A 27,162-nucleotide genomic window follows, 5' to 3' on the forward strand; every position below is an offset into this window, starting at 1 on the left:
TAAATCGCAGCCGTCTCTTTCCAGCACGTGTATTTCTTGGGTGTTTTGGTCTTATATCAAAAGTTTTGTTTTTATATGTTTTTAAGCTCAACGAAATTAAATTATATCCTTTTCATATTAAAGAATCGCAAAACCCTGTCAAAGGCCTGTCGAATGTTAATAAAGCCGACTGAGCATTATTTGTGAAACATAAGCAAAGACGGTTGACCCTTTGACTTTGCTTATGATTTGACAAGCCACAGCTGTTCAGATCAACTGCTATCGAAAGTTGGATGGTGGATGTGATTCGTGGAATTCGATGTTACACATTTGACAAAAATCCCAACTGTTTCCAACGGATGGACTGTGTGGAAAAAGGACATTATTTCCTAGTCCCCAGAGCATACCGAAGCGAAACGGTTGGGATTCTTGATGGACGGACGACTGGAATTCCCACAGAACCATCATCTACCCTCCGCCTCCGATCAAAAGTCACAGTGCAGAATTTTTTGAGGGGGGTTCTTAACTCTTTAAAAAATTACCATTTCCGACTTTTATTTAATTTTGATGCTATGGATTAGTTGTTAAATGATAACGCCATGTAAAGTGATGTGCATTTGTAGAATAAGTCTGTCAGACTTTTTATAAGGAATGATCCAGTTTTGTTGATGTTGTCCGTATGGCCAAGCAACTGTCAATGAATCTTTATTTAAATAAGTTTCACTACACTACTTAACTGAGTCTTTTGCTCGCAGAGCTTGGCTGGGGAGACACTTGTGTGAATCTGTGTAAATGTGTATGCCGGTCAGATTTCTTATGTTTCAAATATGAAGATTTGAAATATGCAACACTGTTATTATATGGGCGCCCTGGGAGCGGTTATCTTCCAAGGCCCTTTCTGGTTCACAGAAGCACAGTTGGCCTCCATGTCATTTCAAATTCTTTCGCGCCAAGACTTTAGAGTTGCATTGAAATAACATCGGCCAAATATCGTCAAAAACGTGCGGTTAGGAACGTAAGTTCCACCGTCAAGGAATAACGGGGTAATTTTTAGCACGGCAAACCCTTACGTACCATCTTTGAAAAGAATGTGGAGGGTGCTTTGTGGGAGTAGGCCATTAGGAGTTACAAATTTAATTTAATTGTATTGTTCTGCGGCTCGTCAAAACGTAAGCAAAGTCAACAGATCAACCATCTTTTCATGAGCCACAGCTGTTCAGATCAGCTGAAATCGGATGGTGGAAAGTTGATGTGTTCTGTGCAAATCGGAGTTTCACCTTTTTCAAACATCTCAACGGTTTTTCAGGGATGGACTGCGTCGAAACAGGGCCTCACCGCGAAAACATCAGCTAACTATCGCTTAAATTAGTCCGACAATGTCCGTAAAATTTTAACGGCGACTAACTGGGAAGTTTTTGGAACTGCAAGACCTTATGTACCGTCCCTTCAACGAATGTGAAAGGTGGAAGGATCTCTGTGGAAATAGGCTATTAGAGTACAAAAACTAGTCTAATGTTCCTTGTTCAAGGTTCCTGTTTCGACACAAACAATATATTTTACTGTTTAATGGTCACACTGTGTGAAATACCGGTTTAAGAACTGCAACCATTTTTCATGAGAAAATCCGCGGTCACACGGCAAAGAAGTTGTACACGTTTTATAAAATATGGTGGACGAACAGGTTGTATTTTATACTATTTTAAACTCAACTAATTTTAACAACTGCATTACTTCTGTTACACATAGTTATCTGGCGCATTGAGAGATTTACCCGGCAGAGTTCTAAACGTGCCTGTTGAGGAAAGGGAACTTGTATTCCGAAATGTCTCGTCAGTTTTAAGAAATCCCGGTGAGCGATGAAGTTTAAAGCTGGCTTTACATAGCGTGTACACAAAATTGTATCAAATTAATTGATCATATTTATAATTTAAAACGAGTCTTGCGAACATATATGTGTATTTCTCTTGATAACCGATACTCATGTATACTTTTATGCCGTATACATATACATAACTATAGTCGTTGCAATACATATAATGTTAAAAAATGCTCATGTATGCACTTTTGTACAGTGGCTCGCAGCTTATTTCGTGCAGCTGTATTACAAAACTTTAAATCGGTATTGCGGCTAAACCAATGAAGATAAAACAAAAATGTAAACGCAATATTTTAACAAGAAACAGTAGCATATTTAATAAACTAAAATTAATTAATTAATTAAATTATATTGAAAAAAATTGACTTTTAGCATGGTAGTGATATTTTAATTACTTATAAATTTATATCTTGTGAGTTTCCGGACTTAATTTAAGCGATACAGGGGAATCACCGATATGGCACCACGAACAAGTATTGAACAGCGAGAACTCGTCCTTAAACACTTTAAAAGTGGAAAAAGTCAGCGTGTCCTTGCTGAAATGGTATCCCTCAGCCCCAGTAACGTACAATACATCATCTAACGGTTAGTTCTAGAAAACAGGATTGAAGATAAAGGCCGAAATACTCCAAATAAAATTTTCACCGAACATGATGACGGTCGTATTGTTCGCAAAATTAAGGAAAACCCAAAGCTATCGGCCCCAAAAATCGTTGATCAGGTCGAGGAAGATGTGGGCCAAAAATGTTGTGCTGATGTAGTGCGCCGTGTGTTGCATGATCACAACTTAAATGGCCAAGTTGCACGGAAAGAGTCATTTATCAGCAACAAAAATATTGCTGCTCGCCTTAAATTTACAATTGAGCATATACTTTGTCCGATTTCGATTTGGAATGACTTATTATTTGCAGGCGAATCAAAATTTAACCTTTTTGGTTCAGATGGAAGACAATATGTTTGGCGGCGACCTAATACGGGGCTCGAAAACAAACACCCAAAAGCTACAGTCAAGCATAGTGCGGGTCATGTTATGTTTTGGTCCTTATGGCAGCCTCTGCCGTGGGCAACCTGATTTTTTTTGACGGGATCATGATGCCAAAATATATATCGAACTTTTAAAAAAAAATCAGATTCAAAGTGCTGAAAAATTCGGCATACGCGATCGTTTTCGATTATACCAAGACAACGATCCGAAGCATTTAGTAGGCATTGTGAAGTCCTGCCTCGTCTGGAACTGATCTCATGTCGTAATAACACTGGCACAGTATCCAGACTTGAATGTCTTCGAAAATGTATGGGAATTATTGGACATGGCAATTCGAAAACGACAAATTTCGAATAAAAACGATTTGAAGAATGCTCTAATAGAAGAATGGCTAAAAATAGCAGTAGAAACGACCAAAAAATTAGACACGTTGATGGAAAATCGTCTGAATGCTGTCCAGAAGTAGAAAGGATAGCACGCAAAATATTCTAATTTTTTTAAAGAATAATAAGTTTATCCAAATCAACGAAATAAGCTGCGGCATGAATAAAGCATGTACATTTTGTTTTTGTCATATTTTGTTCTTATTTTTAAGGAGATCGTTTTTAGTTTTTTAAATATGCTACTGTTTCTAGTTAAAATATTGCGTTTACATTTTTTTTTATCTTCATTGGTTTAGCCGCAATACTGATTTAAAGTTTTGTAATACAGTGGCCTCACATCTTATTTACACCAAACACCAGTCAAAACTATAACAGCCTATAGAACTTTTAATATTTTTTTAATTGATTTTAGGGTAATGATTTTGGGCTGTATGTTGACTGCTGTTCCTGAAAAACTTGAATTGGCTCTTCGGTCTAGAAACTAATATAAGTTCTTACCCAAGAGGAAAGATTTATTTTAAATTTGAGCAATAAATTTAAATTTTCGATTTAACCAAAGTCATAATGCAAAAAGGAGAAAAAAATGTATGTATGCGGTTAATTTTACATCTACAAGGTTTCACAACTTGTAATTACTAAAATTTAAATAGAACACATTTTTTTATAAATGGGACTCTTAAATCATTGGTGACATCAGTTTCTTGTTGCTTAATATAAAATATGCCGTTTTTATAATAAATAAAAAAAAAACGTCTTCACGAGGTAATATTACGTGACGATCGCACTCTTAACTCCAAAAACTTAGTATGTATATTATATTTTGTAACGACTATTTTTTATGCCACGTAAAAAAATTACTTTATTATTCAATTAGTTTTGTAATTCGAACGCTGCTTTAAAATTGTTCAGTAATTTAATTGTGCAGCTCTCTGCCGATTACGAAACAAATTGAATAAATATTAAGTAATTTTTTTAGTTAAAATTAAAATTGTCACAAAATCCAAAATCTGATATCAGAAAGTTTTGGAGTTGAAGGTTCGATCGTCACGTTAATTTTACCTTGTGCTAATGTTTGATATCAAAAGTTTTTGTTTTAGACTACAGTCTTTTTACTGCAAAGCTCCAAAACACAGTAACAGTAAAAAAGAACCTCAAAATCACGAAAATGATTTTCCCAGCAAGCAATTTGAACATTTTCTGACGGTTTTCTGATGCTTTTTTCTGAGCATTTACAGTCCTAAAGTGTGCAAAAAGGTGTCCGGAAAGAGTTTATTTCTTTGAAAGCGGCCGCACTTTAAGAGGCAGATTTCTGAGTCCGATTTTACTCCTTTCTGACACATAAATAAGTGCTTTCACTCCCCGATGGAAGCATAGAAAATCCTCTGAGGCACAAAAAATAATCATTTTTAGGCACTTACATTTTTTTCTTTTCAGACTCTTTTTCGTTTGAACAATAATTGAAAAATATAAACTTTTACACATTTTATAATTAATATTTATTTTACTCAAAAATTAACAAGATACTTAGGAATACAAATTTAAAAAAAAAAAAACATGTTCAAGATGATAAAATAAGATTAAATGTCGAACTCACAGTGACATGTTTCGAATTATGAAATATAGGTAACTTAAACATTAATTTTTAAATTTAAATTATGAAATAGTAGAAACTTAAACATTAATTCTTATATTTCTATATATTTTGTTTTACTTTTTTGTCTGTTTTCTTATAATATTTAAATCTGTGATTGGCAGTTTGGAACCATTTGCTGCATATTAATGAGAATTGCTTCTCGTCGACAGAACATTTTTTGATTGAAAGCACCTAAAAAAGAGTAATAAAATAAAGAATTCAATAACAAATATTAAAATTAAAATTAAAGTAAAAATTTTAAAATTTACTTCCAACTGCTGTTGTAATTGCTAAGCTTAGGACACAGATTTTGGTGTTGGTCCCCTTTCACGAATACTTAGTAGCAATTTCATTCGTAACCATTTTTTTCCACATTATGCGCAGAAATTTAGCAGGATCCTTAATGTTATTTCTGTTTCCTACAAAATAAAAATAGATTGCATTATTTTATTGAAAATTTAACCACAATTTTAATTAGTCTTACCAGTTGTTCACACAATTCAGCTGTTAAGGTGTTAAGGTCCTCTTCAAATTTTTTAAGGTCTTCCAATTTATCAAAGGGCTTAGGTGGTAGCAGCATTCGAATCTGATTTCCTTGTACAACCTTTCGTTGTGCTTTCACTTCCGTTATTAGGCGAGTTTGAATCTTTGTGTTTTCAGTTTCCAATTTAATTAAGCGTTCCTTAAGATCTATAAAAATATAACTTGGTGTTGTTCGTAAATTGCAAAGTAATTATTATCTACCTTCTACATTTTTATTCAATGTTTGCATCTGGTTGAAAATTAATTGCAACATTGCTGCAAAAAAAACAAATTTACTTTATAGTCTTTGAAAATAACTTTTTATAATTACTTACTTGAGGTAGAAGGATATTCAAAGTTAGAAGTTAAGGAAACGTTGGTGTAGGCAGCGTTGGACATATCGACTGTATTTGTCAAAGTTGTCGTTTCCTCTGATTCCGTTTCGTTTCCGTTTAAAAATTGCTCGGTAAAGTTATTCATTGTGTATAATGGGAAAGACAACTATACAAGCTGGAGACGAAATATTAAAAATAATGGGTAATGTCTGTTACTTTATGAACTGTCGGTATGTCGTTAAGAAGAGGGCTTGCGAATATTTTATGCCTAAAAGGCTTAATTTTAAAGGCAAAGTGAACAGATCTTCGTTAAATAAAATTTCATTTGATTTCACAATCACTTCATTGCTTTCTTCAAAAAATCGATCCATTTTATAAACAATCCACAATGTAAATATGGTCTGGAGCATTTATGGACATACATATGTATTTATTTCTTATTGACAGGATGTTTCCTCTTTGACATCTTTTTACTTTTTTGTAGTGCTCTCTCCAATTAATATTGTATTGATGCATTGCTCAAGAGGCGATTATATATTTGCTTAGCAACTTGAGATCCTTTTCTTACCAGTTGCTTTACTTTGTATAAATAACTTTCATATTTAAAAGCACTAATGGAATGTAGTTTATCTTGGTAAAATATACATTCTTCTGCTAAATGCGACAGCCAATGAAAATTATATATTAGAAATGTTCTTTAGCACATACATTTTTAGTCAAGCAATATTTGTTACTTATGAGAATTCTAATTGCAACGCTAAGTTGAATGAAGTGTTCATATCTGCTTTCTGTTTTAACTCCTCTCAAAAATCCTGGTCCTGTATACAGTTGGAATTGCCTAAATTCAACGGCTTTCCACCTATCCATATCAAAAATACTCCTCGGTTTTCTGGCAAACTCCTTACAAATATCTGCCTTTAAAGACATAAACTTGTTGGGAGTAATCCTTTCCTCTTATTTTAATCCATCCTTTCAGCATACTTTTCATAACTCCTAAGCAAATTGTATGCATATAATCAAATGAGAATTAACGCACTATATCTAATGGAAGCTCTTCCTTTTTAATTTGAGAAAGAATATTGTGATGCTCGACCTGTGCTCTATTTCTAAATTGATCGTCTGTTCTTGGAGTTTGTATATTATTCTTCTTTCAAAGTTCTCACCGCGTTGATAGCACTTGAGGCAACCAAAATAGGCGCTGAGAGGTAATGGTTTCGTGAAGATGTCTGCCAGCTGATTCTCTGTAGGAATATACTCAATAGAAATAATATTATTCTCTATTTGATCTCTGGAAAAATGATACTTAATATCTATATAGTTCGACCTCTTATGGCAAGACGGATTGCTAGCTATGCTTATACATCCCTGCTTATCTTCAAACAACTTTATTGGCTTATCAAATTTAATGTAAATGCTTTCTAAAAGGGACTTAAGCCATAAGGCTTCTCTTACAGCTTCAAACAATGTCATGCATTCTGCTTCAGTGAACGAAGCTGCCACAGAATTCTGTCTCTTTGTATTCCAACAAATTAAATTTGAATTAAACATTTTAAAAAGGTAACCAGATGTACTTGTTCTGTCATTTTCATTTCCACCCCAATCTGAGTCGACATAGCCAACAAATATGTGTTCGTAATTTATATTTTTCTTGAAAATTAATTTCAAATCAATGTTTCCTTTAAGATACCTTAAGACTCTTTTTAAACATTGCCATAGCTCTATATTATTTTTATTAGTATATCTACTTCGGATATTCACAGCAGTAGCTATATCAGGACGTGTACAAAGCATTATGTACATTAAACTGCATTTAACATTTCATAATCTAGTTTAGACGGAAGCGGAGTATTTACAGACTTGCAGTCTTCCATATTAAACTTATTTAAAACCTTTTTAATATACGCAGATTGGCTTAAAGATATCTGATCTTGGCCAATTTCTATTTTCATTCCAATAAAGTAACGTATTTCACCCAAGTCAGTCATTCTAAATTTTGTCATTAGGTATTGCTTAAAATTGTTTAATATTTTATATCTGATGTTGCTATTACTAAGTCATCCACATATAGTAAGACATAAATATTTTTCTTGATATCGCCTCTATCTTGAACATATATGCAACGATCATCGGGTAAATTTTTAAATATACATTCTTTTAATGCCTGCTCAAAAACTTCACACCAGCATCTAGCTGCTTGTTTGAGCCCATAAATGGCTTTGTTCAATTTGCATACGTTTTCAAATTACAAATAATTCCTTGAGGAACTTTCATATACATATATTTACTCCTTCAGCGTACCATTGAGAAAAGCAGTTTGTGATGTACTCTAAGATTATATTGATTTGCAATCGATAAAATAAAACGGAAACTAGAAATTCTCGCGAACGTTTCGTCGTAGTCTATTTGATATTTTTGTGTAAAACCGTGTGCAACTAGTCTTGCTTTATATATAATTGGATTTCTCGTTTCATCATGCTTCAAAGTAAATACCCACTTACAATCTACAATGTTCTTATTTTCAGGCCTTTTAACAATAGTCCATGTCTTATTTAATTCATGAGCAGAGAGCTCGACCTTGATAGCTTCGACCCATAAAGACTTATCTTTTCTACTTTGTACTTCATCAAATGAATAAGGAACTTCATTAAAAACAGTGTGAGCATTCATTAAAAAATTATTTAGACTTAGATCATCTTCACTATAAGATATGTGTGGTCTATTTTTCAATCTTTTGCTTCTTCTTCTTATATCGTTAGCTTTATTACCAATTTCATTTGTTGAAATTTTTCTAGGGTGCTTTTCTTCCTTACTCTCATTCAGGACACTGTTGTTATCGCTATCCTTACTTTCGTTCAGGATCTTTTGTTCGAAACTCTTATTTTGTACATTTTTATTTTCGTAATCTTACTCTCATTCAGGATTTTAGTTTAAAATGTTCCATACTCTCATTCTGGAAATTTTCATTTACATTATCCTTACTCTCATTCTGGAAATCTTGTTCAAAATATTCCATACTCTCATTCTGGAAATTTTCATTTACTTTATCCTTACTCTCATTCAGGAAACCTTGTTCAAAATATTCCATACTCTCATTCTGGAAATTATATTCAACACCTTTACTTTCATTCAGGAGCATACTTTCCTTACTCTCATTCAGGAATTTAATTTTCTTATTATTATCCTTACTATCATTCAGAATTTCACTTTTAGTAGCTCTAGAGTTAACCATATTTGTCTCATCTACAACTACGTCTCTGGCAACCATAAATTTCTCATTTTCAATATCCCATACCTTTAAGCAATTTGGATCGTACCCGACAAATATAGTTATAAACGATTTATCGTCAAATTTCCATTTCCTAATCTTGTTATGCACATAAACAGTCGAACCAAATATTTTTAAATATTTCAAAATCGGCTTTCTATTATGCCACATTTCATACGGCGTTGTTTCGCGATCTCCAAGTGTTCTGCTTGGAATCCTATTTATTAAATACGTTGGCGTCAACACCGCTTCACCCCAAATAAATTTATCTAGTCTGGCACCATTTACCATGGCACGAGCCTTTTCAGTAATTGTTCTGATCAGTCGTTCTGAAACACCATTTAATTGTGGAGTATATGGTACAGTCAAATGGTAACTTATTCCTTTCTGAACGCAGAACTCACGCATATCATTAGATAAATACTCCCTACCATTGTCAATGTATAGATTAACAACTTTAAGATAAAAGTGTGTTTCACTTTTTGCCACAAAATCATTAAACATATTATACACATCCGATATGAGTAAATTGATCCACAAAAATGACATAGTAATTTTTATCATCAATAGCTGTTGGTGCTATCGGACCACAAACATTAGAATGAATAACATAAAAAGGTCTATTTATATGCTCTTTAATTTTATATTTATAAAATCGTAATCTGTCTTGCTTTCCATTCAAATAAGCTTCGCATATACCCTCAGAAGGATTTACATTATCAAGTAGACGATTATCATTAAATAAATTCTTTCTTTTTGTTTCTAACATTTTCCCTTTACTTATACGACCCAATTTCTCGTGCCATAATTTATATAAATTTGTATTTTTCGAATTAACTTTATATGGTTTAAATTCAATAACTGGCATATTGTACGCACCTGTGTTTTCCGCAATCGTGACACCGTTTTTGTTCAATTTAACTTAATTTTCGTTGTATACTACTGTTACACCAGCCTCTTGTAGCCTTTTGACCGATACCAGATTTTCTGCAACTTCTCCGCAGTACAGAACGTCGTCCAGCGGTATCTGATATTTATTTTCCAGACGGACGACTCCTCGCTTTGTTGCGAAGATATTCTCCCCATGCTTAGCAACGCCAATTTTTATTGGTGTTTCCAGATCAGCATGGTCCTTAAATAAAGTCTCATCGTTTATGAGGTGGTCAGTAGCACCCGAGTCAAGAATAAAATTCACGTTCACTTTTGAAATATTAACATTTTTATTTACATTTTTCAGCATGAACGCGAAGCCTGACTTTGTGGTAGCAGTGTGCGCTCGTTTGTTATTCTCTTTGCTATTTTCAGATTTATTTGTTTATTATAGCCACAAAATCTTTTTTATGTGTCCTAGCTTTCCACAATGATGGTATTTTATGTTTTTTTAGTTTTTGTTTTATATTATACGGTTTGCGTGTGTTATAGTTTGTGTTATAATTTGTCTGTTTAAATTTATAGTTATTATTGTTTATATAATTGTTTTTATAGTTATTGTTAAATTTAGTTTTAGCCTCAGCCTGCATAACCTTTCTACTAGTGTCGTTATTGCGTTTTTAATTTTTACTTCGTGGTCTAGTAAACGGTTCTTTACAAACGCTAGCGTTATATTTTCCTCTGAAAGTGTCTCTATTGCTGTAATTGCCCCGTCATATGATCCTGGCAATGTGAGCAGCAAATGCAAGATTCTATCCATTTCGTCCATTTTAGCCCCCGACGCTAAAAGTTCGCCAACTAGTTGCTCAAAAATAATAAAGTGGATCACTAGTGTCATTTCACTCTTGACTTTAAGCACCAACAACCGTTTGCGACGCAATACTTTTTTGTTCATACACGGAATCTAGACTTCTGACAATTTCGCGTCCTGTGTTGTCACTCGTTGCGAAATTCAAGAAGGAGTAACTCAAATGTGTAAATGTGTTTTTAGCGCTTCTCTCTGCCTTAACCCAACTTTCATCTATTTCATCAGGAGTCTCACTATCAATTATGTCTTGTTCAGCAAGAAGTGCTCTTATTTTAAACTTCCAAACTGAATATTTCTCACCGTCAAACGGTTTTATGTTTCGCTTTGATTTGTCCATCATGTACATATATGTATTCACTCGCGTGTGTATAAACTGAAAATTTTTGTTCACTTTAAATTCTCTAAACGAACGTAGACTGGACCCATAACCTATTGTAATCCTTTAGCACCAAGACAAATAACACAGTGAGATTGGTTTTATATTATATTTATTATTTTATAAGATTTTAATAACACACGAAAGCACAGGAATCGTGAAAAAGGAAGGAGACAAATCCGAATGTGACCAGATTATAGGTCTGATCAAAATACTAAATTCAGTGTTGTGTTATGTTATTTTTGACAATAGAATAGGGCTATTCAATAGATGAACGATAGTTTCTCCTGTCCTCTGAGTGTGGGTAGTCGTCAGGTCTACTGCTCCCTGTAGGTTGCTGGCTGCAGGATGCTGATTGTTGGCTTCTGGCCCAAATGATGATTTAGAAAGATTACGTTGGGAGCGTAACTGACCTCCGTTCGCTGCTGGCCTAGAGACTCAGTCAGTGTTCAAATGATAAATTCTTTAATGGCGGTTGCCGGAGTTTGTTTTATGAGGGATGTGCTCTTTATTGAATTTAAATCAGAACTGAACTTAAAGCTAACAAAAAATGAAATTCATAGCGCCAACGCAAATATGCAGTGCTTGCCGACTATGCACGAGCATCCGGCCAAATGCCGCGTCAGCGTTGTTGACCGCTGCTGGACTTTGGACATTCGGTCATTGCCTCCGTCCGGTTAGCTACTTAGTTAACTACTCCCCCCTCAAGATTGAGGCCGCCCTCGGCTGACTCTATTTCAGCAATCACCCTTCTTAGTTGGACCGCAGATCTTCTGGCACCGGTGAGTCGCATGTAGGTTAGGCCGACACAAATCAACGCGCAGAATATTACTCCTGTAATTAGCGCTACCATGTGTGTCTGATTGGTGTTGATTTTATTTCCGAACTTCTGAATGTATTCCAGGTTACGTTCACTAAAGCGGTGAATGTAGGGGAGGCTCAGAGCATTTTGATTGATGATGATGTTCTGTGAAGGTAAGCTTGCCACCCCTGGAGTCCTCTTCTGGGCGGAGTTTTGGCTCAATGACGCGCTCATTAAACGTGACGAGATGCGTCCCGTGTATACAAACGCTTGTTCCGTTGTCTACTCGTACTTGAGCTGATTGATCATTGATTATGATAATTCCCTCATCGCAGTGACTCGCAGTGCGCAACTCCACCTACGTGGAGCTCTGGGGCGCATGTGTTCTCCGATGATAGTCGGCAGAAAGTGACTCCTGGTGCTGTGGAGCAATTCTGGATCGCATACATTTCCCCATTGCATTCTGCTATTATATTGTCCACTAGTCTTAGCATCACATTAAATCATTAGATTTTTAAGTTCCATTGTTAACATTCGATTTCTGGAGAGCAATGTTTCATATAAATGGCCAGTGTCCACTTGTGAACCCTTTCCCACTTTCAGGATTTGATTTATGGTTGACGTTAATTCATTAATTTGACTTTGTATTCTGGTATTTATTTCTATTTGTATATTTTTATACCCTTGCAGAGGGTATTGTAATTTCAGTCAGTAGTTTGCAACGCAGTGAAGGAGACATCTCCGACCCTATAAAGTATATATATTCTTTGTCAGCATCACTAGGCTAGCCGATCTAGCCATTAAAGCTATCTGCATGAAACTTTCCCAAAAGTTGTCTTTCTATTGCAGGTAGTATATAAGTCGGAACGAGCCGGATCGGACGACTATAGCATATAGCTCCCATAAGAACAATCGAAAAAATAATTTAAAAAAAATTATTATTATTTTTTTTTTTTTTTATTTTTACTTATGCATTTTATTTATTGAATCTTCTCTGAATTGAGACTAACAATAAGTATATAAAATCTTAAATTAAAAAGCTATATCTGACAGTCAAGTTGACTGACGCGGGATGTAAGGGCTCTAATAACTATTGCTGAGCTGGAAGTTCATTTCGTTGCAATCGGGTCCGGTTGGAAACCCTGGCTAGGCCCCTGGCGAGCTGGTTTGGATGAGAAGTTAGCTTGGTGTGGTAGGACGCCTTTTGTTTTGAAATTTAATCTTTTACGGGTAGAATGCCCAGATCTCTGTGGATGTTGTCGTTCCGAACATACCAAGGTGCCCCAGTGATAGTTCTCAGGATTTTTGATTGTGCTCGCTGGATAATGTCGATGTTACTGCTGCTCGCGTTTCCCCACAATTGGGAGCCGTAAGTCCAGACTGGCTTAAGCGTTGAATTGTAGAGCAGAACCTTGAAGTCAAGGCAGAGGGGGGAGCGAGCGTTTATGAGCCAATGGAGGTTATTGGATTTTAGTTTTAGATGAATTTTCTTAGCTTTGATATGTCTCCGCCATGTAATTCTTCTGTCAAGGTGGACGCCAAGGTACGTTACATCGTCAGCTTGTGGAAGTGGCGTGTTATTCAGAGTTAGCGGGGGACATGTTTGTCTGTTAAGAGTAAACGTTATGTGTTTACACTTTTGTCATTTATTTTTATACGCCAGTCTGATAACCACCTCTCCACTACAACGAGATGATCAGCTAGTTGTGCTGTTGCCTGAATTGGGCATTTGGACCGACTTAAGATCGCGGTATCGTCTGCGAATGTAGAAGTAGTTAGCCGCTCGTTCGTGGGAATATCTGCGGTGTAAAGGAGAAATAGAGTTGGACCAAGGGCGCTACCTTGAGGAACTCCAGCCTCTATCGTGTAATCGTCGGATATTGTAGTGTTGCATCTCACGGCGAAGGCTCTGTTGTAAAGGAACGATTCAAGTATCCTGTGAGTGTTTTCCGGTAGTAACGTTCTGATTTTATGCATAAGGCCATCGAGCCAGACTCGGTCGAAAGCCTGCGCAACGTCAAGGAATACCGCACTGCAGTATTCCCGAGACTCGAATGCTGTTCGTATTTCTGTTGTTAATCTGTTAACTTGCTCTATTGTTCCATGGCTTTCTCGAAAGCCAAATTGATGCGCCGGAATAATGTTGTGCTCTTCCAGATATGGGATTATGCGTGTCAAAAGGCATTTTTCGAACAGTTTTGACAGACACGAGAGTAAACTTATCGGTCTATATGAGGCAGGTATTGTGTGATCTTTTCCTGGCTTTGGGATCATTATGATTACCGACTTTTTCCATTTTTTTGGGAAGTAGCCAAGTCGTGTAATCCCGTTATATAGTTTACAAATTACCTCAACTGCACAGTTTGGGAGTTCAATTAGCATCTTAGGAGTTATTAGATCACCACCTGGGGCCTTTTTTGTTTTTAATCGCTCGCTGATGACTTTTGCAACTTCGTTTGATTGGAACAGAATAGGCGCCGTCTCAGTTCCACCTCGAATTGGCGGCGACGGTAGTGTGAATGAATTAATTGCAGGGTTTGGCTTTGTCGCTTCTGGCCCAGCTGCCTGAAGAGTCTCTTACGGGAATTACTGTTTCGGCCGGCGCATTTAGATTTGGGTGGGCCCTCCACAGGGGATGCTTGGTGCTGGTGGGTGAAAGTTTCTCAATGTACTGGCGTTGTGCTTTTTCTTCTTCGTGCCTTAGAGCCCTGGTAAGTCTGCGACCAGCTTCCTTAAGACTATGCTTTGAGGATGGCGATCTGCTGGTTTGCCAAGCACGCCTCAAACGTCTTTTCTCCAAAACAAGCTGTTCGATTTCAAGGTTAGTTTTGTGTTGGTGTGTGTGCCCATCCCTCCCTTGCGGTGTAGAGACTTTGGCTGCTGCGACGAGTACAGACTCCAGTGCATTGGCATAGCAGTCGATGTCCTCCTTGGAGTTGAGCTGTGGATTTAGTTCGATGTGGGAACTTACGTACTTTTTGAACTTCAGCCAGTTGGTTCGATGCGACGTCAGCCTGCAAGGGTGCTCAATTAATTCCGGGCTTTGAAGAAGAGTTATTAGCACTGGTGAGTGGTCCGATGATAGATCCAAAAGCGATTTTGCAGATATTAGATTGCGGGAAATATTTTTTGTCACAGCAAAATCAATTAAATCAGTTTTCTAGGATCTGTTGGCCAGTATGTAGGACTGCCTGGTGAAACGTAGTCCAGTTTGTTGCATGTTTTGATGAGTGCATTATATAGTTGCCTTCCTTTGGGGGTAACAAGGCGGGATCCCCAGTGTGTGTGCTTGGCGTTGTAATCACCTGCTGCTATGAATCGCTCTCCAAGTGAATTGTAGAAGTCCATGAATTGGTCTTCTGAGACTGTAAAGCGGGGTGGGCAGTAGACAGCGGCAATGGCAAGGTTGCTGGTGCCCAACTGTAATTTTATCGATGTAGCTTGCAGATAATTTTTTGCAAACCGTTGGTAAAAGTGGTGTTTGATACGGTCTCTTATTAAGATGCCGGCTCCGCCATGTGCTTTACCATCTGGATGATCGGTGCCGTAGAACGTGTATCCTCGTATTTGAAAGTTATATTTGCTGGTGAGATGCGTTTCTGCCAGCAACATAACGTCGATGTGATTTTCGTTCAGAAATTTAGTTATTTCAGGTATATGCCGTGAAACACCATTGGCGTTCCACAGAGTTATTCGGAGGCTAGGCATAATTTATTTGGACTGCTGAGCTGCAAGCATTTGTAACAAGATATTTTGGTTTTGCATTAGAGTTTGCATGGTGGTTTTCATGAAGGACATAAATTCCATCATATTTTGTTGCAAAGTTATCATCATAGTTTCCATGTTACTTTGTGGCTGTCCCATGGCCTGCTGTATGTTATCAGTTTTCGGCTCTATGTGAGCTGTGCCTGATCTTAGAGCACTGGCGTAGGAAATGCTGTTGGTGGTAATTGAAGGGCCAAATGATGACCTGGCTGCTTTTGCGAAGAAAACTTCGGGTGTCGTTTGTGATTTCATGTAAATGTTCTGGCGTGCCGTTGTGGCTCTTTGCATCCGACTTTTCATCTCCTTGTAGACTGGACAGCCTCTGTAGTTTGCTGTGTGGTTTCCTTGGCAGTTTACACACTTTCTAGTGAGAGAGTCTCCCTTGTTGGCAGGGCAGGGTTCGGAGCCGTGGCAGTTACCACAAGCTACACAAACTGACCTGAGGGTGCAGTAAGCCCTGGTGTGTCCGTATTCCTGGCAGTTTGTACATTGCACTGGCCCGTTCCGTTTGTGCGGCTCTTCAACTGTGATCCTACGGTGCAGAAGGTACTGCAACTTGTAGATCGGGTGCACTGCCTTTTTTTTCAAAGTTCTGCTGTCTGGCTCCAGCTCGACCTTGAAAAGGGGTTGCGGCTTCTTGTTTTTGTTCATAATGTTTATAACATTTTTGGCGGTCACATCGGGTTCTATTCCCTTGAGGACAACTTGTAAGCCCTTGCAACTTTTCAGCTGGTACGTGTAGTAATTCTTTTTGGCATTGTTTAGGTACCTCGACACTACTCGGAAATCATCTTCGGTTTTGGTTTGAAGTTTGGTTTCGCTTATGTTCCCTTTCATAAGCGGAATAACATGAAAGTTATCCTTCCCGACAAGCTCAACTATTTTATTTACTAGGACGTTAGAGATCTTCTCCCGAATAAAGATAGGGGGCTTAAGTTTCTTTGGGGCTTATTTTTCATACTCTGTTTCAGGCTCCGTCAGAATGGAATATCTATTTTCATTTAATGGCCCGAAATTTTCAGTGCCTTTGTTGGTACGGTTTATTTGGGCATATTGCCGTCAGATTTTTTTGGGGGGGTTAGCTTGCGCTTGGAAATATTAATATAGCGATCCATGCCTGTCTGCGTGGCCGAACCCGCTTGCGGAATTGTAATTTTTCCTACCGTAGCTTTGTTTTTGCCGTTTGACCCGATTTTTGCACTTGGTTGTGTTGTTGCTTTAACCGCTGCAGAAGAAGAGAGTGGAGTCGTTATTGCATTGTTGGCGACAGAGACCGTTGTAGTTGACGTAGTAGTTGCTGTTGTTGTTGCACTAGGTGGCAGAAGCTCGGTTGGAGTTTTGCATTGCTCACACCATGTTGCTGTTTGCTGTTTTTTAATTTTTTTTTTTAGTTCTTCGACATATAGTAATGGTTAAATATTTCAGAATTACGGTTCAAATTTCATCAAAATCGGACGACTATATCATAAAGCTCCCATAGGAACAATCGCAAAACAAATACAAAAAAAATTATAACTGCTGTTTTTAAATTTTTCTTTTAGTTCTTCGACATATATTAATGGTTAAATATTTCAGAATAACGGTTTAAATTTCATTAAAATCGGACGAGCATATCATATAGCTCCCATAGAAATAATAAAAATATATAAAATAACTATATAATAATTGAGCTGCAAATCATCATAGCTTCAATGTTTTTAGACATGTACGCAAGTAAATCATAATTTTAATGTTTTAAAAAATATTTAATTTTTGCAATAGCTGCAAGGGTATATGAACTTCGGCTTGCCGAAGTTTGCTTCCTTTCTTGTTTAAATTGATTGTGTTTCTGTAAATTTAATTATTTCTAAATCCCCGGCGTCCGGAGTGCCTGCTACGACTTTTAACATTGATCCTAAAATGTCTAAACTCCTGGCTACCCTGTGGTGCACGCCTAACGAGTCGAGCAGGTCGCGGAGGTGAGCTGTATCCACATTCAAAAGCTTTCTCATGTGTGACTGTGGGAACATATCGCTCATATTTTCTGTTTCTTCTACTACGCGCCTGTACTCTGTAAGGTTCGCTGAATGTCTAATATATTCGACCGTCAATAATGGGGATGTACTTGTGAATATTCGGTGATGTGCGTCGACGCCATGGTTAAGGAGAAGAGGATTGGGACGATTTTGAACCTGTGGAATGAATTCGGAGCTATATTTTTGTTCATGACAAGTGTTTGCGCACTTGGCGCTTGTATTTAAATCACTAGTTGTAGGGCGAGAGCGCGAGCCAATAAAGCTTTAGTCCGTTCGCTCTTGCGAATTCGCCCGGTCTCTCGCCACCGTAGCATAAGTTAGGTTCTTAGAGAAATTATTGAAATATAATAGTTAGTGATCAATCGAACGTCATCGTAACCACTCCTTTTCGTCGTGCTTTCGAAATAGTTTTTCACATATTCGCAATTTAACATCGTCGAACTACTGCAGTCACAAGTTTCGCGTTGTTAATACAAAACAGTATTAAATTTTCATGGTGACCCCGACGTGATTAGCAGAAGAGTTCGCGAGTTTTAATTTTTTTTCGGTGAAAAACTATAAACATTACTAAAAAAACCAAAACCAATTTATTCGTGTCGGTTCGGCTAATAAATTAAATTCAACAATATTTCGTCGCTGGAAATTTTCTGCAGTTCCTTGAGTTGCCCCAGACGTTTCTGCAAATTTAATTGCTTAATTTGCTGCTGCCGCCAAATGGAAGTAAAAAAGGAAGTTGCAATTATCAAGTCGGCCATCCAGGTATAGAGTGCCAAAAGTTGAAAGTTAATCAGTGGCGTTTTGTCAATTGTGCTTTGGCCCATCTTTCAACTGTTTTGCATTCGTGTTAAAATCGGTAGATAGTGAGCATTCTAACCAAGAAATAAAAATTTGCATGTAAGTTAACACAGGCAGTCCCCAAGAGAAGAAACTGCCGAGTTGCAGACCATATCCGGTGGCCTGACGGCGCCACGGGCAGGGACAAAACGCTGACTCGGCAACTTGGCGACAGCGCTGCAGCCAGGCAAAGGCCTCAAGCTGCAGTTGGATAGGTTCTTTAGTTTAGTCAAAAATTGTACTCCAGAGAATTAACTCTGTATAAAATACCTATGCCCTTACGGGCGTATAGAAATAAATAAAAATATAAAATAAATACCTAACGGTTTTATAATTGTCGCCCAATTCAACGACACTCACGCGATCCAAGTGCAAGAAATTGCAAGTGAAAGTAAAAAGTAAAATTAAAATCAACGACTCATGCGATCCAGTGCAATAAGTGCAAGTGAAAATATAATTAAGAGTGCAGTCAAGAACTGGCACTAGAAAAATAAATACGAAAATCAAACCATAATGTTTCCCAAAACTTTTAAGAAAGTGAAGGAAAACTGAAAAATATTCCTCTTAACAAGTGTAAGAAACCCAAAATCTGCAATCCAAAATCTAAAATATTCCTCTTAACAAGTGGAAAATACCCGAAGTCTGCAACGGGAATTGCAAAAAATTACTCCCTAAGAAGACAACAGCAGCGGCAGCGATAACGGCAGCAGCAGCGACAACAGCAGCGACCACGGCGGCAGCGACAACAGCAGCGGAAGCGACAACGGCTGCGGCAGTACCAGTGGCGGCAAAAGCCGTCGGCAAAACATAGAACTCGAAGACGAAATAAATATAAGAACATGTGAGTAGGCTTTTTGTCCTAAGTGTTCGCTAATGCAAATATTTCAAAAATAAATTTCATTGACACTTAAAAACGATTAAATTTCAAATTTTCCTATAATAAAATAAACCAATTATATTTTTTTGAGAATTTTTAGTAATAAAAAAATTTTATTTTTGATGCCTAATTTCCGTCACAAGAAATACAAAACATTTTTTTAATAAAACTTTCATTTTGATATTTAAATTTTGTTGCAAAAAATAAAAGGTGCTAAAAATTTTTTTTTAACAAACCCTCGATTGAATTTTGTGGCACCCACGTTTATTTTTTTATACTGACTCATGTATAGAAATAGCGACAACGTCTCATCAGACGAAGAAGTTCTAGAAGAATACAAAAAACTTTTGAAGAGAAGAAAATTTGAAAGAGATTGTCGCCCATCGACCAGCAGGGTACCACACATCCGAGACAGTGTTCTTGACTCTAAAAACGCACGAACCCAGAACACAGAAGAAAATGCATGCTGAACAAATTGCGAGCATGGAAGCTGCCATAGCCTGCGCGCTCCAAAGGTAACAGGAGTTATTCGATGAAAAATTAGCTAAAATTATGGGGGAGTTATGCTCATTACAGGATAAAAATCCGAAAATTCCGACTTTTCCTGGAAATAGAAATAGAACCGGGAAAAGAATGTAACGAACCCCTGGACATGGTAAAATCTGTCCCGGAGTTCGACGGGAAGCACGAAAACTATATTTTCTGGAGGCAGGCTGCTACTGCAGCATATAGGGTATTTGAGCCATACAAAGGCAGCAGCCGACATTACCAGGCTGTAATAATAATTAAAAATAAGGTACGGGGCACGGCAGCTGCTGGATTACCCTCATTTAACACAGTGTTTAACTTTCATGCCATACTGGCAAGGTTGGATTTTACGTATGCGGACAAAACTCCAGCACACGTAATTAAACAAGAGTTAAGTCTATCAAGACAGGGAGAACTGCCCCTTCTTAAATACTATGACGAGACCGAACGGAAGCTAACGCTTCTTACAAACAAAACAATTATGACTCACGACGCATCCGCGGCGGCAGTCCTAAATGAACAGCACAGAGATGACGCATGCGTTCATATCTGGCTTATAAAAGTCATTGAAAATAGCCGTCCGGCGCAACCAAGAGAGTTACCATTAGCCTTGGCATTAGCTCAAGAAGCTGAGGCAAGTAATGACAGAAGCGCTTTCGCAGCCACCTTCGCCAGCCATAGCGAGGAAAAGATATTTAGGCCGAGCAACCAGCTACAAACGGGGTGGAAAAACTATGAACAGAACCAATGCCAGTTGGGCGATAAAAAAGAATCCTCACTTTGTCAGGACCCAAAAGGGAGCAACTAATCAGAGCGGTTCTTTTAAACAAAAATATATAATAAATATAATATAATAGCGCAGGTCCAAGCCAACCAGCGACAGAACCAATGGAGGTCGACACCTCCTCCAGGTTCAAGCAGCCCACGGCGTGGCAAAGGGGGTCGACACGATCCCAACAAAAAATAAACTTCATGCCGGAAGAAAAAACCGACGATGAGGAATATGACTTCGTTGAGCAAGCAAGCACCACGGAGATAGAGGACGAGTTAGCTAGAGAAGACTCCTGCCATTTTTTAGAATAAAATCCCTGCTTCCTTACATTACACGTACGTTAGCAGGAAAAGAAATAAAACTATTAATCGACACAGGCACCTCTAAAAATTACATTACTCCACTCCCGGGGCTGAAAGGCATCGTGGCAGCGGATAAACCCTTCACAGTAAAGTCGATCCATGGCTTAACTAAAATAGATAAAAAATGTCTAGTTTCAAGGTTCAACGTAAAAACACCCTCTTTCATTCTTAACGACCTTAAAGATTTTAACGGCATTTTCGGACTCGACTTACTTAAACAAGTGAATGCAAAGCTCGATTTTACCAGAAATGTTCTGCACATTAGCAAAGGAACTGAAAAGATCCAGTTTTCTAATGCGGAAAACGGTAACTTCATAGAAATCGATGACGAGGACGTTCCTCTGGCAATTAAAGTCACATTCGATAAAATTATTGTAAAAAATCATAAAGCCTTCGCCGATCCGGACGAAGCGCTGCCTTTCAACATAAACACATTAGCAACGATTAAAACGGATGGGGAACCGGTATACTCTAATTCATACCCGCACCCCATGGGTGTAACCGAATTCGTCAATGCAAAGGTTAAACAACTTCTTGCGGACGGCGTAATAAGGCCATCCAAGTCCCCATATAATAACCCTACCTGGTTTGTGGATAAAAAAGGAGCTGACCAAAATGGGGTTAAAAAGAAGCGATTGGTTATCGACTTTAGGAAACTCAACCAAAAAACCGTAGACGATAGATACCCGATCCCTACCATCTCGACAATACTGTCGAATATGGGCGAGTCGAAATTTTTTAAGACACTCGACCTCAAGTCAGGCTTTCATTAGATAGAGCTGGCAAAAAAGGACAGGGAAAAGACAGCCTTTTCAATCAACAACGGCAAATACGAATTCTGTAGACTTCCATTTGGACTTAAGAATGCCCCGAGCATTTTCCAGAGGGCCATCGACGATGTCCTCCGGGAAGGAATTTCAAAGGTATGCTATGTGTATGTCGATGACGTTATAATATTTTCCAAAACAAAAGAGGACCATGTTAGGGACGTGGATTGGGCCTTAACGAAACTCTTAGAGGCGGGCATAAGAGTTTCCCAAGAAAAGTCAAAGTTCTTCAAAAAAAGCGTCGAATACTTGGGATTCATAGTGTCTCAAACAGGGCTACGAACTTCACCTGAGAAGATCAAAGCAAAAACACAATTCCCCCCGCCTAGAACGCTATACGAACTCAGATCTTTCCTGGGACTATTATAGGTGCTTCATAAAAAACTTCGCGACTATCGCAAGACCCTTAACGAATATCCTAAAGGGAGAAAATGGTAAAACTAGCAAATATCAGTCGAGAAAAGTCGACATAGATATGACCAAGGAACAGATAGAAACGTTTGACAGGCTAAGAGAGATCTTGGCATCAGAGGACGTTCTGCTATCCTACCCGGACTTCAAAAAACCATTTGACTTGACGACTGATGCGTCAGGCTCTGGATTGGGAGCAGTACTATCACAAGATGGCCGCCCCATCACTATGATATCACGAGCGCTGCGGGACAATGAAAAAAATTATGCAACCAACGAGCGAGAGATCCTCGCTATAGTTTGGGCACTGAAAAACCTCCGGAATTACTTGTACGGAGTGAAAGGTTTGCAGATCTTTACCGACCACCAGCCACTTACCTTTGCCGTCTCGGACAAAAACCATAACGCGAAACTAAAACGCTGGAAGGGGATTATCGACGATCACGGCGCGAAATTAGTTTATAAACCCGGCAAAGAAAACCTTGTGGCAGACGCGCTATCTCGCCAGAACATAAACGTCTTAGAAGACGAAATAGAATCAGATGTAGCAACCATACACAGCGAACAATCACTGACATACACCATAGACACGACGGACAACCCAGTAAACTGTTTCCGGAACCAAATAGTATTTGAGGAAGGAAAAAGCTCCTCTGTTGACACATTCATCTTGTTTAAAAGCACTTTACAAGATTTAGTTAATGCTGAGGTGGTAAACGCAATATATTGCTCCCTACCGATCTTGGCATTTATTCAACATCGACTAGTCGAATTGTTCCCCAGCACGTCATTAAAATATTCTAAAAGCTTTGTGCAGGACATAACGGATACAACAGAGCAAAGGGAAATTGTCATAGCAGAACACAACAGGGCTCACCGAGCAGCACAAGAAAATGTAAAACAAATCTTGAGGGACTATTTTTTCCCTAAAATGCTTTGGTTAGCAACAGAAACAACTTTGAATTGCAAGACCCGTTCAATGGCAAAATACAAACGCCAAACATCTAAGCAAGTGGTAGCAGCAAAAACACCGATACCTTCTTTTGTGGGGGTAATCTCCACATAGACATTTTTTCAACTGATGGAACCCTTTTTCTAACATGCATCGATAAATTTTCAAAATTCGCCACTGTGCAGACTATCGCATCGAGGGCCATAGTGGACTTAAAATCCCCTATACTGCACATAATAAATTTCTTCCTAAAAATCAAAACGATTTATTGTGAAAGGTCGAAAGGTCGTTCAACTCCGAAAGAATTAAATCGATACTCATGAATCATTTCAATATCACCATCGCCAACGCCCCGCTCCTACATAGCACCTCAAACGGTCAAGTAGAAAGGTTTCATAGCACCCTGGCGGAAATAGCCAGATGCTTGAAAATAGAGGGCAACTTAAGCGATACGACCGAACTAATTCTTTTGGCAACCAACAAATACAAGAATTCTACCCACTCGGTAACCAACAAAAAACCCACGGATTTCGAAAGCAGAATTAGGAAGAGAATCCAACAGGCTCTAGAAAAATCCCTTGACCAGGTAAACAAAGATAGGACCCAAAAGGGCTATCAAGCTGATGAAAAAGTTTTCTTAAAGGCAAACAAACGCATAGGAAACAAGCTCTCGCCACTATGTTCGAAAAAAATCATTGAAGCAGACCTGGGGACCACGGTCCAAATTGAGGGGAGGGTGGTGCACAAGGACAATCTACGCTACCCCTCTTCGCGAGATTACTGAACCCCTTTTTCTATCATTTTTATATTTGTCTAGGTTAGGAAAATTCGTCTTAGTTTTTGTACTTACGGCTGTCAAGACGGACGCGACAGTGAAACTTAATGGCTACACGAACGCAGACTACATCCCGATAGAAGACAACGAAATTGCCATCTGGGAGTCCTACGGATACCTACAGCACTCAACGAACGTGACGACTTATGAAGACTACGCCGACCAGACGGAAACAATGACGAAGACATTTACAGACGATCACAGGACACCAGTCATAATGACAGACCTTACAAATATTCGCAAGTTGGTGACTACCTTAAAAATCCACCATAAAACCGCTAGGAGTATTAACTTAATCGGGACAGCACTAAAACTTATTGCCGGCACACCCGACTTTAACGATTGGGAGCAAATAAAATTCAATCAAGAACAATTAATTAGAACAAATGAAGGACAAGCAGAATTAAATATCAAATTTCAGAAACGTTTAAATGCACTCACAAACTCAATGAATCAAATGCATAAATTCGAAACAGATAAAGAAACCCACCATTTGAAAATTAATTAATTCTAGCAAAAAATAGAATTGTAATCACGGATCTAGAAAACATTTTAATGGGCTTAACCCTGGCAACATTAAACATCGTAAGTCCAGCAATTTTGGATAGTTCCGATATTGGCGAATTCAAGGACAGGCAGCTTATTGACGTTAGTTTGATAGAATTATTAGAGGTATCTAGTATTAGTGTTTTTCAAAATTCTGAAATTCTACATTTTCTCATTAAACTCCCTAGCCCTAAATTAATATGTAAGAAGATAACAGTCTATCCAGTTCAGCACCAAAAAAAAATCCTGGACTTTGAAGATGGGCACCTTGTCGCCGAATACCCAGCGAGAAACCTTAACATCGGTCATTGCAAAACGACGGTCGGCGCCACCTTCTGCAGGGAACTGCAAAATGGCACCTGCGCACAGCAAATAGTTTCTGGGGCTATTGCGCACTGCTCCACACTCCCAGGTCACCTGGTTACCATTGTGGACCATGGCACCCTCATCGTGAACGATGCCAACGTGACCATAACCGATAACCAAGGGCGAGAGAGAGAGAGAGAGGTAAACCTATTCTGACAAGGTAGCCCTCAACGGAACTTGGTTCGTAAATCAATTGGGAAGTTCAATGAGAAAACCTGCTGTGTCGGCCATGGCCATAGTCAACATCACGGCCCACCAGAACCGTATGAGTCTCCGATTTCTTCACGAGCTGAGTCTGAGCAATCTCCACCACATCGGGACCCTCAGAGAAGCACTTACACTGGGGTTCTTCCTCAGCAACTCCTTTGCCCTACTTGCTACATTCTTTCTGTGTTAACTCTGTATAAAATACCTATGCTCTTACGGGCGTATGGAAATAAATAAAAATATAAAATAAATACCTAACGGTTTTAAAATTTGTAGTAACAACCAAAATTCTGCAATAAACATAATATATTTCGAATTATATGTGAATCGCTTTGGCCCATAAACAAGCAAATAAAATACTCGTTGTCCACCCAATTAGTGCGAACTTAATTCCCCCAACTTTCGTCGTAGTGATCACCAATTTAGGGTATAAATAAAACAGCTGGAAAAAAGTGCAAATTGTGAAAAGTGTAGCTCTCAAAAATTTGCGGCAAAACTTTCGCCGCAGTTTGTCGAACATTTTCCCGCGCTTTTCAGAATTTTCCCGCGCTTTTCCAATTTTCCCGCGTCTGTGGAGGACTTGCCGTCCAAGGCTAAAGTCCATAATACTCCTGAGCAACAACTCTGTCAACAACACTTTGAGAAAAATACTCAAAGATTGTCGTCCGGTAGATTTCGTTTGCCGTATAAATCTGACCGAAATACTCTTGGTTCGTCGTACGAAGTTGCGAAACGTAGATATTTGTCGCTAGAAAGGAAATTGTCAAAGGACCCTTCGCTGAAGAAGATGTATATTGAATTCATGGAGGAATATGTTTCACTGGGTCACATGTCCTCCACCAATGACAAAATTCCGAATACTCCGCACTATTTCATTCCGCACCAATGCGTTTTGCGGCCACAAAGTACTTCAACTAAGTTGAGAGTAGTTTTCGATGCATCGAGCCGTACTTCTACGCAGGTAGCCTTGAATGACATCTTGATGGTAGGCCCAACTATTCAAGAGGAGCTGTACTCGACTCTGCTTCGGTTTAGATTACATAAGTTTGCCCTTTCGGTCGACGTCAAAAAGATGTATCGCCAAGTGATGGTGGACGAAGCTGATCGAAACTTCCAGCTCATAGTATGGAGACGAGATCCTTCTGAGTTCCTGAAAATTTTTAAGTTAAACACCGTTACATATGGAACTTCGCCAGCCCCCTTTTTTGGCGATTCGGTGTTTAATGCGGCTAGGAGAGATGGCGCAAGCAACTCATCCAAAAGCCGCAAAGGTTATTCAGAATGATTTTTATGTTGACGATTTGTTAACTGGCGCCGGATGCGTTGAGGACCTGCAAAGCTTTCGAGACGAAGTTTCTCAGGTCTTGCAAGAGGCAGGCTTTGAATTGGCAAAGTGGTTTTCAAACTGCCCAGAGTTATCCGCATCTGATAGCGCTGTAATGCCACTTATGGCAGACTCAGACGTAACCAAGACCCTTGGCGTGGTTTGGTTACCGGTTAAAGATTACTTTTATTTTCGGTTGGATGACTCTTTCCTGGATCTTCACGCGACAAAACGAAATATTTTGTCGGTGACTGCTAGACTTTTTGACCCACTTGGCCTCTTGTGTCCTCTGGTCACAAAGGCTTAGATGTTGTTGCAGGAACTTTGGGTTCGAAAATTAGATTGGAACGAGTCGCTACCGATGCATTTGCTCACGTCGTGGGAGACGTTTAAAGCGACGCTTCTGCAGCTGCCTAAAATTAAGGTATCGCGATTCGTCAACACAGATCCACAAGTCCCGATTCAAATACATGGTTTCGCTGATGCTTCCATGCGAGCATATGGAGCGAGCATCTACGTTCGGACTCAAACTGCTGAAGGCTTGAAAGTTTCTTTATTGACCGCCAAATCGAAAGTAGCTTCCCTCAAGCCGAAAACTTTGCTTCTTGTGCAGCTCACCTTTTAGCAGAGCTTTATAATCGTGTCAG

At 38.6% G+C, this 27,162-nt stretch overlaps 1 protein-coding gene across 2 annotated transcripts in view; it reads left to right on the forward strand.

The window, feature by feature from the left end:
* Positions 1-1,564: 1,564 nt before the first annotated feature.
* The window catches only part of LOC108138474 (eIF-2-alpha kinase activator GCN1), a 99,818-nt gene continuing 74,220 nt past the window's right edge, over positions 1,565-27,162 (forward strand). For both annotated transcript variants that reach the window (XM_041709785.1, XM_041709786.1), the window contains exons 1-2: positions 1,565-1,660; positions 1,726-1,828. In XM_041709785.1, coding sequence (XP_041565719.1) covers positions 1,646-1,660; positions 1,726-1,828 — 118 coding nt within the window. In that variant the 5' untranslated portion in view covers positions 1,565-1,645. The remainder of the gene's footprint in view (positions 1,661-1,725; positions 1,829-27,162) is intronic.

This window comes from Drosophila elegans, unplaced genomic scaffold (assembly GCF_018152505.1).
Source record: "Drosophila elegans isolate 14027-0461.03 unplaced genomic scaffold, ASM1815250v1 contig_512, whole genome shotgun sequence".
NCBI lineage: Eukaryota > Metazoa > Arthropoda > Insecta > Diptera > Drosophilidae > Drosophila > Drosophila elegans.